A 15801-nucleotide genomic window follows, 5' to 3' on the forward strand; every position below is an offset into this window, starting at 1 on the left:
AAGTGGTTTATTGGACTAGATAGAAACATATATTTTACAGCATTGTTCCTCTTCAAACGAATGTTTAGAATGAGCTCAAGTAGGCCTAATTACAAGTATTATTAAATTTATAACTTACATTTTATACTACAATTCGGCAGTGTAAACCTAAAAACCAATGTAAACCCAAAATAAATCATCTAGTCGAAGTATACAACGAATTGTCATACGTTTTTCCAGGAAACGTTAAAGAAAGCACTAGGCACTGTAGGCAGTCAGTTTTCATTCTAGTGACGAAGGACGTACTGTAAACAAAGTGAATTTTTGGTAAATAGTGCAGTAAATAAGGACAGTTTTTACCCCGCCCTAGGAGTGGATCTTAAGCAGATCTGGAGACAGACAGGATGTGAACACGCTCTCGCGCAGCTGGAGCTGAAAGGCAATAATGACTTTGACTAAGATAAAGGCAGAAGTTTGGTATTAGATCAGTTTGGTTCCAGTCGGTTTCCGCTGAGTTTTGATATCAAGAAGTCCGCATTAACTTTCATGTTTTGTCTCGAGGAGCGCGACACGGAGTCGTTCGCGTGCGGGTGAGTTTTGACGTTAGCAGGTCTGCTAAAACACTGCTTTTTATTTGCTTTAAAGCTTTGTTTAAATAAAGGTGTAAACGGGTTCTTTACATATGCTGTTTCAGCGAAAGTTGATGTGTCTGGTGGGTGTCTTTTCGGCATTTTACCGGTCAAAAGTAAAGTTAGTTTGTTTGATAGTGTCTATTCGGCGGCGTCACCTGGGTGAGAGGTGCAGTCACAGATTGCATATCAAACAGCTTCTGGAAATAGGCTACATGCAACCGGTAGGCTAATTCACAGAAAAAACTGGGCTACATTACTCCAAAACAGCCTAAATTTAGTCGCTGCCATCGTTCGTGTAATTGGAAACGAATTTTATATGAACGCTTACGTGTGTCTATTCTAGTGCGTACACTAACAATGTAAGGTTGGTGTGAATAGTAGATTAATATTAACGGATATCAACAGTTCCCCATGTTCAGTTTCACATTCTGTAATTTGATTGAATCTTCATTAGATTGTACTTGTAGTCTTTATCAGGTTGTGACCTGCCTGATCATGTCTGTACAAGGTGTGCATTTACTTTGACAGATGTTATGGTGTAACTGCGGGTTTAGTAGCCTACAGCTACAGCACAATGAAATCATAGTAGGCCTATGAACAGGAGCATTCTTCTCAAAAAGTGTATCATTTACTGTCATAAATATCACATCTTAATTGCCTTTTAACTAAGCACATTGCACAGTTTTATGGTGTGTGTTCCTTGTTGTTTGCATTTAGTTTGGTTTTGATTTTTGCACAGGTTAAAAGGGGAAGCGAAATGTCTCAAATGACAGCTGTCCAGAGAAAATGCATTAAATGACCTTTAAACTTCCAGTTCCAGCTCTATGAATCCAGCCTAAACAAGATTTCATAATGTAACATAAGATTTTTCCTCCAAAGCGTAATTTGTTGTTAGTTGTAAATTAGACATTATATGAAGTGTTTGCTTTCATCAGCTACGCTTTCTAACCTAAATGTATTCAGACTGTTGTTCCCTAAAGGGGTTGAAAGTGGAGACGAAGATTAGATCAGTGGCCGTTTCCAGGAATGTTTCTTAAGACCTGTTTGATTCTGAATGCCCTTTTTCAGAGAAGGCGAAAGAGATCCTGGAAAAAAGAAAGTCATCCTTATGGATTAACATGAGTAACTGTGTACTAGGAATTAACACTAATGACCAGTTGTCAAAATATATTTTTAATTTTTATGATTGGTTATGGTGGCACGTTTGCTTGCTGTTGGGTGAGCATGCCATGCCAAACTAATGTGAAACTAAGTGCATTAATGTCATTAGATAATTAAATTACAGTTAAATGCAATATGTGCCGTGCCAATCTGTTCTATACATTATAATGTGAATGTTATTTATTATTTTTTTCACAAATGTTGTCAATTCTTTATGCATCCATGTTTTTTTAGCATGTTGTTACAGGAATTTTCATTTTTGGGGGGGGAACTATCCATTGAATTGCATGATGCTTGAACATTGAGAAAGACCGCAAAAGTTGCTTTAACCTCCCTTATTTGCAAACCGTTTTAACTGTGGAGTCAGAACGGGTTTCATTTCTGCCTTTGTTTCACTAGCATGTAGAATGTTAGCCTTATTACAGAGAGATTGCAAGCTCTTAAGGAATGTTGCCTACAGTCTTCAAGTATGTGCTTGAGCTTAGAACAACCCCCAGATTAGGTTTTTTAGGTTGTGGTGGTGCATTTGGCTTGGACAAATCGAAGTACAGTTTCTTGCATCAGTGCTTTCCTTTGTATATTAAATGGTGCTTAAATTTTAGCACTCCAAGGCCCGGTTTCACAGACAGGGCTTATACTATGCCAGGATCAATTCTTTGTTCAATTATGGAATTTAAGTAGCTTTTATAAATGTGATTTAGAAAAAAAAAAACATTACTGGTGTGCGTCTTCATACAAAACAATAACACTGACAAATTTTAAGATCTGTCAGTGAAACTGGCTTTGTTAAAACGGCTCAATCATGCATTTTAGTCCAGGACTAGATTAAGCCTTGTCTGTGAAACTGGTGGGGCAAAACATTTTTGAATTAATGAAGCAGCAAATGTTGTTTATTCTTGAACTTCTGAAGTCATTGTGCTGAACAGGAGTAGGAAGACCAGGTAGTGTACGCATAGTGTGCATCAGTGGGGTTTTTGACTAACTAGGGTAAATCCCTTGGAGTTAGACTCATTAATTATACATTTCCATGATGACTCCGGAAATGTCCTTCAGTGTAAGCTTGTGCCCCCAAGGTTTTCGTCTCATTTTACCCATTTAAATGTAAGTATTTTTAAAGTTAACTACAGAATGTGTAAAAGGTTTAGAGGCTGCAATCAGTCAGTTTCTTAAAGGAAGTTGAGGGGGCTTCCTGCGTGTAGGGCCATTCCTCAGAATTGTTCTTTTAAAGGGGTCATATGATGCGATTTCAATTTTTCCTTTCTCTTTGGAGTGTTACAAGCTCTTGGTGCGTAATGAAGATCTAAAGTCGCAAAGACTAAAGTCTCAAATCCAAAGACTTCTCTCCAAAAAATCTTCTTTATCAAAGTTAAAACTCTGCCACACACCCCTAAAACTGCTCGATAAAACATGCCCCCACATGTCTACATCACTGTGGAAATATTTGTGTAATGCCGCCCAATAGGGCTGGGATAAACGATTATTTTTAAAACGATTAATCTAGCGATTATTTTTTCGATGCATCGATTAATCTAACGATTAATTTTTCAGACCGATTTGATTTCGATTATCTCCCCATTAATTGACTACTAACAATTTATACATGTTGATTTACATATCTGAATGAAAAAAACATCAATTCCTTAACATTGCAATATATGTTTATTGCTCTTAAAATTACAAAATAAGACTGACTAAGAATGCATTACTTTACACTTGTATAGAGATAGCATTCAATAAAACCTTGAAACCTTGAAAACACATAGCTTACTGAAACAAGCTTACTGAACACATAGGGCCTAGCTTACTGAAAAAAAGTTCTTCTTTCAGATGACAATAAGAACAACTTGATGTCTAGTATTCAATAAAAAAGGTCACCCAAAATACTTGTTTAGAGCAATTGAAAGAATACAGTATGTAAATGTAAACTTGAGGGCTTTAAGCTAATACAGAGAGTGCTTTTACAAAAAAAAAAAAAATTAACAGTGGGAGCCAGCAGCCTGTCATGCTCCACGTGAAACTTTGACGTTCCGTCCTTTTTCTATCGTGTCTAATGATTTTGGTTAATATGCACAAGGGAGGGAGAGAGCAAGAAGCGCTCATGTAGTTTGAAGACTGTGAGTGCGCGAGCGCGCGTGAAACTTTGGTGTTTCGCCCTTTTTCTATCGTGTTTAATGATTTTGATTAATATGCACAAGGGAGGGAGAGAGCAAGAAGCGCTCGTGTTGTTTGAAGACTGTGAGTGCGCGGGCAGCCGGGGCTCTCTCTCGTACGCGCCCTATCACTGTCACTCACCGATCAAATAAGGCTTTGACAGCCGCCAAAAAAAAAGATCAATGCAGAAAAACCCCTGGATTGGTTATATAACGTTGGACAGAATGTTGATCCGGCCATCACGTATATTCAGCGCACATAAGGTAAACGTTTTGCAAACGTTTTTTAGAGAAATAAAAACAGGTCGACGAATCGATGCGCACATTTTGCGTCGACGTATTTTTTGCGTCGACGTCATCGATGACCTCGACGCGTTGTCCCAGCCCTACCGCCCAAATGTTCACGCAAAGAAAGAAGGCATGGTTTCAGTAACCGCAGTTACTGTTGAAGCAGCCATGTCAGGGAGATGCTGTGTGTATCTAGGTGAAGGCAAAAAGTAGAGGAATGGCTTTCCGAAAGTAGAGGAATTTAGGAATCTTTAAGATTACTTGCAACAAAACATCAACACATTTTATGGATGACCGTTTTGTGAACCTAGGAGACGAGGTAATTCTGACTTTGCTACAACAATCTGGTGCTTCTAAATTGGTTACTCTAAGTAGGGCTGGGTGATATATCTAACGATATGATTGTGCATCTAGTCAGTAAATCTGGTTCTGTGATTATCGAAGGTGATATTGCGTAGCTTGTCAGTGATCTACGGCTCTATTAAATGCCACTCCATTTGAAAGCAGGTGATGGCGATTTAGCAGTAATCATGGAACCAGATTTACTGACTAGATGCGCATGATCATCTCATTAGATATATCGCCCAGCCCTAACTGTATGTTTTGTTTTGGTTTAAGTATTTACTATTGACTGTTCAAATGAGGAGTTTTGCATATATGTGTGTGAGAGAGAGCGTGACAGGGTCACACGGTGGAGTCAGCTGTCTTAACCGTCTGTGGCTCGTGTACTGCAAACACATACAAGCTTAATCACTGTGTCAGGCCACTCTGTTCCTCTTTCGGGCTTGAACTAATGGTAAAACTAAGGACATTGTTAACTGTCTTTTACATTTATGTTGAAGGATGAAGCTCACGATTAAGGAAAGGAGCGTTATATTTCCAACGAGTGCTTTGTGGTGTTTGGGCACATCACAATGCACTGGGTCAGTTGGCCAATCAGAGCAGACTGCGCTTGTCGGAAGGAGGGACTTTGTAGAAAAGGACTCCTTTGAGAGAGGCAGGGCATAGAGGACCTACAATAATGTTTTTTGAACATTAAAGCATGTCAACATATTCTATTACACCAAATACACAAAATAATGATCTTTAAAAAAGCAAAATATGACCCCTTTAAGATCTCTCACACCGTTTCATGTCACTGTCTGTGATTGTTTTGGTCACTTGTATTCCATTTAAGTGCCACATGGGAAAACTCCACCCAACTCCACCCAAGATAATTAGTTTCAGTGATGGAGAATTCTCCCTTTTCAAGGAAACCTATGCCTGAAGGGACTTCAGATACATTATACTGTTAAAGGGGAGATGATAGGCTGGTAATGGCCTTGTTTTTGTGTCACATTGCCAAGCTGTATGTAAAAGATAAGCATACATTTTTGTTCACTTTTCTTCCTTCACAAATACAACACAATTCAAAAGTTAAAAGCATTCGCAAGATGTTCAGATGTATCGGTGAAACCTTTTTATTCATAATTTTTTTTCACAAAAATACTTAACCCTTATGCGTTGTTGGGGACGTTTTCGTCCACTAGGTGGTAAAGTTGAGTCTTATTTTGGCCACAACTTTCTCTGTGTTTGAGCTAATTGAATGATTTTTGGTGACAAATCTTATTTTGACCCATATTTTGGGAAAATGCTTTTTCAAAAATTTTTTTTCAAAAACTCAACGGTACACTGTGGGCAAATTCACTACCCTTTCGGGATGTTCGTGGATGAAAACATCCACTAAATTAAACTGCTGTAAAAATGTATCAGATAAATATTTTTTTCAATTTTTTTGCATAAATCTATTAATCAACCTCAGTCCTGATCAAAACTACCAAATTTTTTAAAAAAATCCAAGATTTTAACTTTTTAATTACCAAGTTCATAAATGATGTCACTGATTTGGGGAAAAAAACACACAAAATTACATATTTTCAATATAAAAAGTGATTGTGGACTGGATATTTTTTTACCTTTTATCACAGTTTTTGTGCAGCATTAGATTTAAATTTTTTCTTCCTAATTTGCTGTTGGTGGCTGTTTTTGCCCCATTGACTTCCATTATAACGAAATTTTTTGATTGCAAAGCCATGACACCATATAATCATGCATTCTTGATTGTGGTTTTCACTTTTGGGAAGAGGTAAAAAAATCTATTTTTACAGTTGATCACTAGGTGGGACCATTAACCCTTTAGATAGGCCTGTGCAAAAAAAGGCTTGGTTTCTGGCTTGTATATGGAGTTTTATGGAGTATAACAGCAAATTATAGTGTTTGTGTGTGTGTGAGATTCTAAATTGTTGGTGGGTTTTCCTGTTGGGAAGAGGTAACATTTGTTATTTTTTACAGTTGATCACTAGGTGGGACCATTAACCCTTTAGATAGGCCTGTGCAAAAAAAGGCATAGTTTCTGGCTTGTATGGAGTTATATGGAGTATAATAGCAAATTATAGTGTGTGTGTGTGTGTGTGTGTGAGATGGAGAGAGAGAGAGAAAGAGAGGGTGTGAGAGAGACCTTTGTGCACTTACCTTGATGTACAGTATTTGAAAAAATCTAAATATGCACCTCATGCTCTCAGAACTACATGGAGTAAACAATAAAAAAAGAAGTGTGTTTATGCACCTGCTTCCTTTTGATGGTGAAAAGTACAGATGGCCTACATGTGAAATGCTCGTCTTTTCTTGATGGTAAAGCCAGTTTAAAACCTTAAAATCCTGTAAAAAAATCTACTTCGCATCAAATTTATGAACATAATGTATTATGAACCAAAATGCAATACCAACTTCAAATAAGCTGCAGCTCTCTGGAGGGGTCACGCTACATAATCATTTCTAAAACTTTGGTACAAGTCAAGCCCTTTCTCGTGTTGCTTGCTGCTCTTCTCACCATTAAATATCCAGCACGATGGCATGCAAGTGTTTAAATCCACGTACTTTGCTTTTGTTTAGTCTATTCGCTTGTTAAGTCTGACGTCACGTAGCAGCGCTTCCGTGTATCAGTTACCACGAGAAAACAACAAAAGGTGCTAATATAAACTCACAATGTGATAGAATACTAGCGAAAAAGTTATAACATTAACCTTTAACTCCATACCGAAGTACCAGATAGCCAGACAATGAAAATATAAATATTAAAAAAATATCTAAAAATTATTTGTGTTTGGGATGCTGTGAGCACGGAGACTGTAGTGTATATCGTAAGTTTGAAAGCATTTAACTTAAATTATCAATAAGAATAAACAAAGTGCATTTCAAATATCTTTAAACATTTACCTCGCTCATTCAGTCATAATTAGGCTGCACGACTGAATTATGAACTGGTAAACGACAAACTGATTACGGAACATGTTTGTAAAGCTGTTAAACTGTTAAAAAGCAATGTTATCATGTTTTACGACTTAACATTTGCAAACAACATTTTACTGGAGAATCTGCACAAATGAAAGTCTTAGGGGCCGTTCACAAATCGCGCCTAAAACGCGTGGAAAATGATAGGCGCACCGCTTTCTCCTTCTTTCCATAGCGCACGAGCAGAAGCGCCCCTGAGGCTTCTGCCTTTGCTAAGCAACCATGACGTGCTCTCTCCTAGAAGACGCGGAAATTTCAGCAAAGGATAAATGGATTTGCAGCTCAAAAAATCGCTTGCAGTAGCTCTGCTACTAAATTTATTTCAAAATGGAAATCCATATACAGCTATGATCAGCTGTTCCTTTCATCTTGACTGAGCTTTTAACGTTGTTACGGGAAAGGATGAAGCTGATTGGTTAGTTCTTGTCACATGACCCGCGGTGCGCTTGCAGCATTCTGAAAAGTTGAAATGTTTTTAACTCGATGCGGTGCGGTGTTGGAAATAACTTGAGCGCGCAAAAGACGCGATATGTGAATGTCCCCTTAAACAGTTCAGTAGTGCAGAGTTTACAGGTTACGCTTCTTTTTTAAAGGCTCAAAGTAAAGTACTCCCACACATAAACATCATATATGATGTCTATGCTCCCACATCCCGCTAAATGCTGCAGAGACGCTGTTCGGGGAGCACGTGACATAAAACGAGGCCAGCTATTGGCTATTCGCTACTTCTCCTGCTCTACTGGCTGAGTAAAACCTCCGGTGGCTCATTACTGCCACACTTTGGTCACCGCAGATTTGAAATATGCACGAAATGAGCCGCTTATGGCACATAAAAGTTATTTAGCAACGAATCGATGACTAAATTAGTTGACAACTAATTTAATAATCGATTTTAATCGATTAAATCGATTCGTTGTTTCAGCTCTACTCCATATAGCTTCATATACAAGTCAGAAACTAAGCTTTTTTTGCACAGGCCTATCTAAAGGGTTAATGGTCCCACCTAGTGATCAACTGTAAAAATAACAAATGTTACCTCTTCCCAACAGGGAAAACCACCAACAATCAAGAATCTCACACACACACAAACACTATAATTTGCTGTTATACTCCATATAACTCCATATACAAGCCAGAAACTATGCCCTTTTTTGCACAGGCCTATCTAAAGGGTTAATGGTCCCACCTAGTGATCAACTGTAAAATTAACAAATTTTACCTCTTCCCAAAAGGGAAAACCACAAACAATCAAGAATGCATGATTACATGGTGTCATGGCTTTGCAATCAAAAAATGTTGTTATAATGGAAGTCAATGGGGCAAAAACAGCCACCAACAACTAATTAGGGAGAAAAAAATTAAATCTAATGTTGCACAAAAACTAACAATGCATCAAAGCCAATGTTGCTACTAAACTTTGACATGCCCAAGACTGTTATAAAAAGTATTAAAAAAAATCCAGCCACAATTACTTTTATATTGAAAATAAGTCATTTTGTGTGTTTTTTTTCCCCAAATCAGTGACATCATTTATGAACTTGGCAATTAAAGAGTTAAAATCTTGGATTTTTTTAAAACATTTGGTAGTTTTGATCAGGACTGAGGTTGATTAACAGATTTATGCAAAAAAAAATTGAAAATCTGATACATTTTTACAGCAGTTTAATTGAGTGGATGTTTTCATCCCAAACAACTCGAAAGGGTAGTGAATTTGAACAATCCACAAGGGTTAAACACATCTGTTTTCAACATTGATAATAATAAGAAGGTTTCCTGAGCAGGAAATCAGGATATTAAAATGAAGGATCATATGACACTGAAGACTGGAGTAATGACTGCTGAAAATTCAGCTTTGCCCTCAAAGGAATAAATTACATTTTAAAATATATTAAAATGGATAACAGTTATTTGAATTTATTTCACAATATAGTATTTTTGATCAAACAAATGCAGTCTTCAGCAGCATAGTATTCGCCTCATTGACCCTAGACTTTTAAATTGTATAATGCTTAGTCATTTGGATAGGTTTTTTTTTTTTTAATTCCCATAAATGGCTTGCAGTCACCATGCACCTGCGCCCAGGTAGTTCATCACAGAGTGGCTTGCTTTTTGTTTAACCCCAAACGTATTGTTCATCTCTTACAACAGCAGTGGACTTGAAGTCACACTGAAATGATCATCAGTGAGTGGGTGTGTGGGTGTGTATATATAGACAGTGCTTTTAATCTTAACTGGAGCTATATATAGCGTGCTCTGTTCTCATTAGCCGCATTTCCACTGCCGGGCCAGAGCGAGGCCGGGCTTAAAGCGTGCCGGGCGGGGCTAATAGCCTCGGGCTCAGGCCAGAATAGCGCAGTGTTTCCACAGTCGAGCCTGAAGCACTGCTGCGCTTCACTAAAACCCGCCCTTTACACGCTTCCCAGGAACAACGTCACGCAACCTCGTCATTTCACCAACAAAGAGAAGTTATCAGAAAACTAAGAAATAAATCCCTGGAACATGCGTGATCACAAAACTAATATAATAAAAGTGGCCGTTTTGCATGCTTTGTTAAATATTAATATTCAACAGCATCAATGTTTTACTATAGAATAAGTGATACATTTGATCATAAGGAATTAATTTATCAGGACTCAAAATTAATCACACGAATAATCTCTTCTATTATTCTATAAATCCATTTTATTTATATATTTTTAACACTTTTGAATATAGCCTGCTCATTCAGTCGAGTCCGTTTCTGTTTATTTGTAGCCACAGTAGCCTATACGTCACATTTTGAATGAATGATATCTCTATTTTTATAAAAGCTCCCGAACCAAAAACTTTATTATATTTTTATGATAGGCTACGTGGAGCTAAACTCTCGAGACGAGACTTATGACGGATAATAGAAGTTACTAAATAAATACACTATTGTGATCGAGAATAAAAAGGCTGACGCCTGATTTCTTCAAGCGGTCATATTTACCATGTTTACTATGGTAATGTTAATGCCTAGTGTGCACAGTCTTTTGCATCGCTTATAAATATTCCTGTCTTGTATGGTGAATATAATCCACGTTGGATCGGATCAAATTATTTCAAACACTGCTGACTGAAAGTGAGTTTTGAGTTCAACTTATTTAAAAATGTTTTTAATGCTGCCGTTAAAGCTGTTAGATTTATGAAATGATCTGCGGCGCTGGCGCTCTCCAGACCCAGAGAAACTCCGCCTTTGTTCATAACCACTCCTCTAGCCCCAGCTGGCCCACTTTGGCCCAAGGTTTTCGTCAGGCCAAAAAACCCTGGCCATTGGCGTGTAAAGGGCGGGTTTTAGTGAAGAGCAGCAGAACTTCTGGCCTGAAGGTGGAAACACAAGCACTATTTTTGGCCTCTGTGCTACAGGTCAGAGGGTATCAGCCCTGCCCGGCCCTTTTAAAGCACTGGCTCACAGTGGCCCGACAGTGATAGACCTGTAACCACACATCAGTTGAATTCTGTTTGAATGCATATATGAACAAAAGTTATGTTGCTTGACAGCTATAGTCAACTTTGCTCTGCTTTGTACTAAAGACAGAACAATTGATTCTTCCTTGTCTTGACTTATTCTGGGCATGTCGAGGATGCTCTAAATTCTCATGACTTTTACATTCACCTTTCCTCATTTGTAAAAATCTAAATCCATCCTGCCGGCTGATAGCGGTGCAAGAATACAAATAAATTCTCTTTACACACAAATGCTTCTACAGCAGTAGCATTAAATATTTTCCAATGCATGTTGTATTATAAAGTTTTTATTTTTTTGCCATTGCCTAATTGCTGTTGTTTGTGCTTTGGATTTTGCACACTGTTGCTTAAATTTCTTTTCTGACCAACAGCAAAGATGAGCAACACGTTATTTGAAAGGAAAGTTTTCACAATCTTTTTTTTTTTTCTTTTTTTTTTTTGACATTTTCTGTTTTAGTGCACACACATAGAGAACGTAAACCAAAATATCTACAAGGAGACACTCACATTCACAGAGAAAAAAGAAAAAGATAAAAAAGATTGCAGTAATAGAATAAAAAAAGAAAAACTGTTACATGAGGTCTTACAAGAAATTAGGAGCTGCATGGTACAGATAGAAGTTGGGGTCCACTTTGGAAGTCTAGCCATTGCTTGTTTGAAGTATTTTACAATCCCATTTCCTCCCTTTGTTCTTCTGTAACCAGAGAGAGAAGGTCAGTTTTTCCATAGAGCATATTTGACTTACAATACTTAGAAGTTCCATTTTGGGAGGGCTTCTTTTGAGCCAACATCTACTGCTCTCTTACATCCAATTAAAGACATCTTCAAGAGATAATTATTACATTTATTCAAACCCTCTGGACTCTGGAGTGACCCCTAGAAACATAATGGCATAATGGTTTGTAAAGGGCTAGTGAAAAGATCCGTGTGAGTCTTTAGTCTGTTGACATGAGGATGGAGAGCGATTCAGTTCACTGTTTACACAGCAAATGTAGTGTTAATTATTAATAAGAGACTTCACCTCCTGGGGACTCTTTAGTTACTTGGAGCACTTACGGTCAGAGAGAAGAGGAACAAATGCACTAAATGTCTAGATTGTTCTCATCAGTGCCCTCAAAAGTACTTTATGTCCTGGACATGGCTCTGAAATGTGTATAACGTTTAGACATTGTTTGTTTGTTCATTTGTAGTTTGACAATTCAACTTTTTTTCCCCAGCAAAATATAGAAATTTTAGGTTTATTTTATATCGAAAAATTTGTTTATATATTATGATGAAAAACTATTTGTGTGTTTTATGTGTGTGTATATGTATGTGAATTTTTTTTTCTTTTAATTTGCAACTTGCAATTTAATTTGTTGTCTTTTTTTAATGAAAAATTTGTTTTTTTTTTAAAGCAAGTCATTTCAAGCAAGGCCAACAAATAATTGCGCTCAGACCACCTGGACTAATCCTCAAGTGCAAGCAGACTCGGTTTATTCTTGCTGTTATGTTCCCTCAGATCTTCCTTGTATCCACTATTATAGCAGCAGCACAACAACATGTTTTGCTTTTTTTCCCAGATCTGGATTTCCTCTCCAAATCATCCCTGTTTCTGTGAATTCGCTCTGTTACTGTGTCAGGATGGGCTAAAAACTATTGCTAGCACCTGTGCACCATACACCTGGACCCACCATAGTCTCACCTGTGCAGGTAAACGGGGACACAAAGTATAATCATTTAAGCTGAGATGAAACCATTCTTATTGTATCATTTGTTGTATACAATGTTTAGTCATAGTTCACTAAAGTACCATTTAAACGTTTTATAATTCAATTCAGGAATATTGAGACATTTATGCATTTTTCAAGTCAAAATAAAGATAATGCCGTTTTTTTTGTTGGAGAGTCATTGACTGGCTCATATGTAGTCTTTAAATCACTACTTTTCCCAGAGGCCAGCTGGCCCATGGGGCCGCTCTAAATTTAGTCCTTTGTGTCGTATCTGCAACACTAGACTCTCATTCAGCTCCGTTCCATAGGAAATACAAGGCCTTATATTGATATCCCTTATGAGTTATAGCGAAGGGTGTGGGTTATACAAAGAATAAGAAGGGAGTGAGTGAAAAGTGGGCTAGGATAGAGCAGAAAGGTAATGGAAAAGTAAACTGAACTGAAGAATGTGGAGTTTAATAAATGGGAGAAACCATGTGCAACAGAGCAGAGGGGTTGCTGGGAGACAAAAGCAACGGACCAAAAAAAAGAGGGAGGATATTGTGAAAGAGAAGCAACAGATGGATGAGAAGATAACATGTTCAGGTGAATTAAAAGAAGTAATATTAGTCTTCAAAAAGTATGAATTGTCCGAAATGAAACCTTTCTCATAGTGTTGGAATTTAAAAATGGCAAAATGATTCCAAGTTGTCCCAAATGAAGTTTTCTTTAACTCTTTATGAGTTAACCCACAATTGCATAAACGTAAAGAGGTTCACGTGGTTTAATTTTAGCATGCCGTTCTAAAATTAAAACAGTCAGTCAGACTTGAAATGGGCCAAGTCCTTCAAGTAAATGATAGCTTTGTATCCACTAGTAGTTTGTCTTCTCGATCTGTACTTCGTATTAGCACGCAGTACTCAAACACTTTAGTTGCCAACACATGCACAAATAATCCAATATTATCTTGTAAAGTGCTGTTGGTCAATCACATCTTTAGTGTGCTAGTGTTTCATCCCATGTCTTTGTCACTTTTGATCAATTATCAGAATTATTGCATGCTTGCTGAATAGAAGTATAAAAAAATGCATATGCCACTCATACAGTCAGTATTACTACAGTGACAGCACTTATTGGGATCTGTGTTCAGCTCTGTCTGTTGTTCGTGAACTAAAACGTCAAGCATTGGCTCATAAAAGTTTAAGAACCAATGGCTTCCTAGTTATTTTTTTAATCTGTAGTGCTGAACGTAGTCCTAAACATGTCCTTATCCATGTTATTTTTTGTCTGCGGTTTAGGTGGCGAGTCTCGACACCATGCAGGGACCTCGGAGGAAGGTGAAGGTCATGGTGATGATGACTATGGTGTTCATCTTCATAGTGGTGGAGGTCTCTCTCAATGCTGGGAAGGGAGAAAGCAACAAAAATAAGCAGCTGGTTCCCACGAAGCGTTTCTGGGCAAAAGATCTCCCCAGTGACGCCTACTGGAATCGCCAACAGCAACAGCTGAACTACATCAACAATCGCAACCTAGAAAAGCTCAACTTCACGATTGTTAAGCTTCCAGACTGGCTAAACGACACAGTTAGTCTGCACTCCTGTGAGCCGGACTTCAGGGTGACCACCCAAGTCAAGGATTACAACTCTCTACCGGATCGCTTCAAGGACTTTCTGCTTTTCATGCGCTGCAGGTCCTATCCCATCGTGATGGATCAGCCAAACATATGCAATGACCCGCCGTTCCTCCTCCTAGCTATCAAATCTTTAGTCCCGCACTTTGATCGACGTCAGGCCATCCGTGAGTCGTGGGGCAAAGCTGGCCTCCTTGCAAACAGAACGGTCGTTACAGTGTTCCTTCTTGGAAACGCAGCCATGGAGGACCACTTTCCTGATCTCTCAAAGATGCTTCTCCATGAGAGCTCCATACATGGAGATATTCTCCAATGGGACTTTAGGGACACCTTCTTCAACCTCACCATTAAGGAAGTGCTTTTCCTGGAATGGCTGAACACCCGCTGTCCTGGAGTCAGTTACGTCTTCAAGGGCGACGACGATGTTTTTGTTAACACCATCCGCATTATAGACTTCCTAAGCAATCTTTCTCATGCCAAAGCCAAGGAACTGTTTGTAGGAGATGTGATTACCAACGCTGGTCCACACCGAGACAAAAAGGTCAAGTATTTTATCCCGGAAAGCTTGTTTGTTGGAAAGTACCCTGCTTATGCGGGTGGGGGTGGTTATTTGTTCTCGGGACAGCTAGTCCAGAAACTTCATAACGTCTCGAGGTTGGTGCCCCTCTACCCCATTGATGATGTCTACACAGGTATGTGCCTTAAGAAACTGGGCCTTGCTCCTGAGAAGAACAAAGGCTTCAGGACCTTTGATATCGAGGAGAAATATCGCGATAATGCCTGTGCCTATAACGGCCTGATGCTGGTCCATCCCAGAAGTCCTCAACATATGATTAAAATCTGGGCCTGGCTGAATAACCCGGCTTTGAACTGTCATTGAGCTGTTGGTCCAGGGTTTCGGCTGCTTTAAAGGGATAGTTCACCCAAAAGTGCTAATTTGGTTATAATTTACAAATGTATGATTGATTTTTGTATTTTATTTTCATTTGTTTGACCAGAAAAAACTCTATCACTGATCCCTTTTTATTTATTTTTTCATCCCCATTGACTTTCATTATATGGACGTCTTTTGTGTTCTGCAGTTTGGAACAACATGAGATTGAGTAAATGATGACAAAATTGTCATTTTTGGGTGGACTAGCTCTTTAACATTTTACCATTGTTCTAATGTGATTTTTATTTATCATCTTTATGTACTTAATTTCATGTCAAAGGTCAGAAGCGATGATGAGCTCTTTAGATGTGTATATATTTCAAATGTAGCTCTAAATTGCCACACACACAGTATTTCAATGGCTTGAGTTTCGGTGTCAAAAAATTCTGCTGATAATGTTACAAGTATTTATACAGTTCTCTGTGGTTGAGATCAACGGTGCTGAGAATTGTGGGAAATGTAGTTCAGCTGGTCTGAACATGGCACAGACGATACACCGCACACCTGAACATAAATG

General features: G+C 38.2%; 1 protein-coding gene across 1 annotated transcript; it reads left to right on the plus strand.

Annotated features, from left to right (window-relative positions):
* The first annotated feature begins 381 nt into the window (after positions 1-381).
* LOC132112684 (N-acetyllactosaminide beta-1,3-N-acetylglucosaminyltransferase 2-like) lies at positions 382-15300 on the plus strand. The gene is made up of 3 exons (XM_059520271.1): positions 382-569; positions 12592-12721; positions 14019-15300. Exon 3 carries the CDS (start codon positions 14037-14039, stop codon positions 15228-15230), a length of 1194 nt encoding a protein of 397 aa, XP_059376254.1. The 5' UTR covers positions 382-569; positions 12592-12721; positions 14019-14036; the 3' UTR covers positions 15231-15300.
* The last annotated feature ends 501 nt before the right edge of the window (positions 15301-15801 follow it).

Source organism: Carassius carassius, chromosome 32 (genome assembly GCF_963082965.1).
Source record: "Carassius carassius chromosome 32, fCarCar2.1, whole genome shotgun sequence".
NCBI lineage: Eukaryota > Metazoa > Chordata > Actinopteri > Cypriniformes > Cyprinidae > Carassius > Carassius carassius.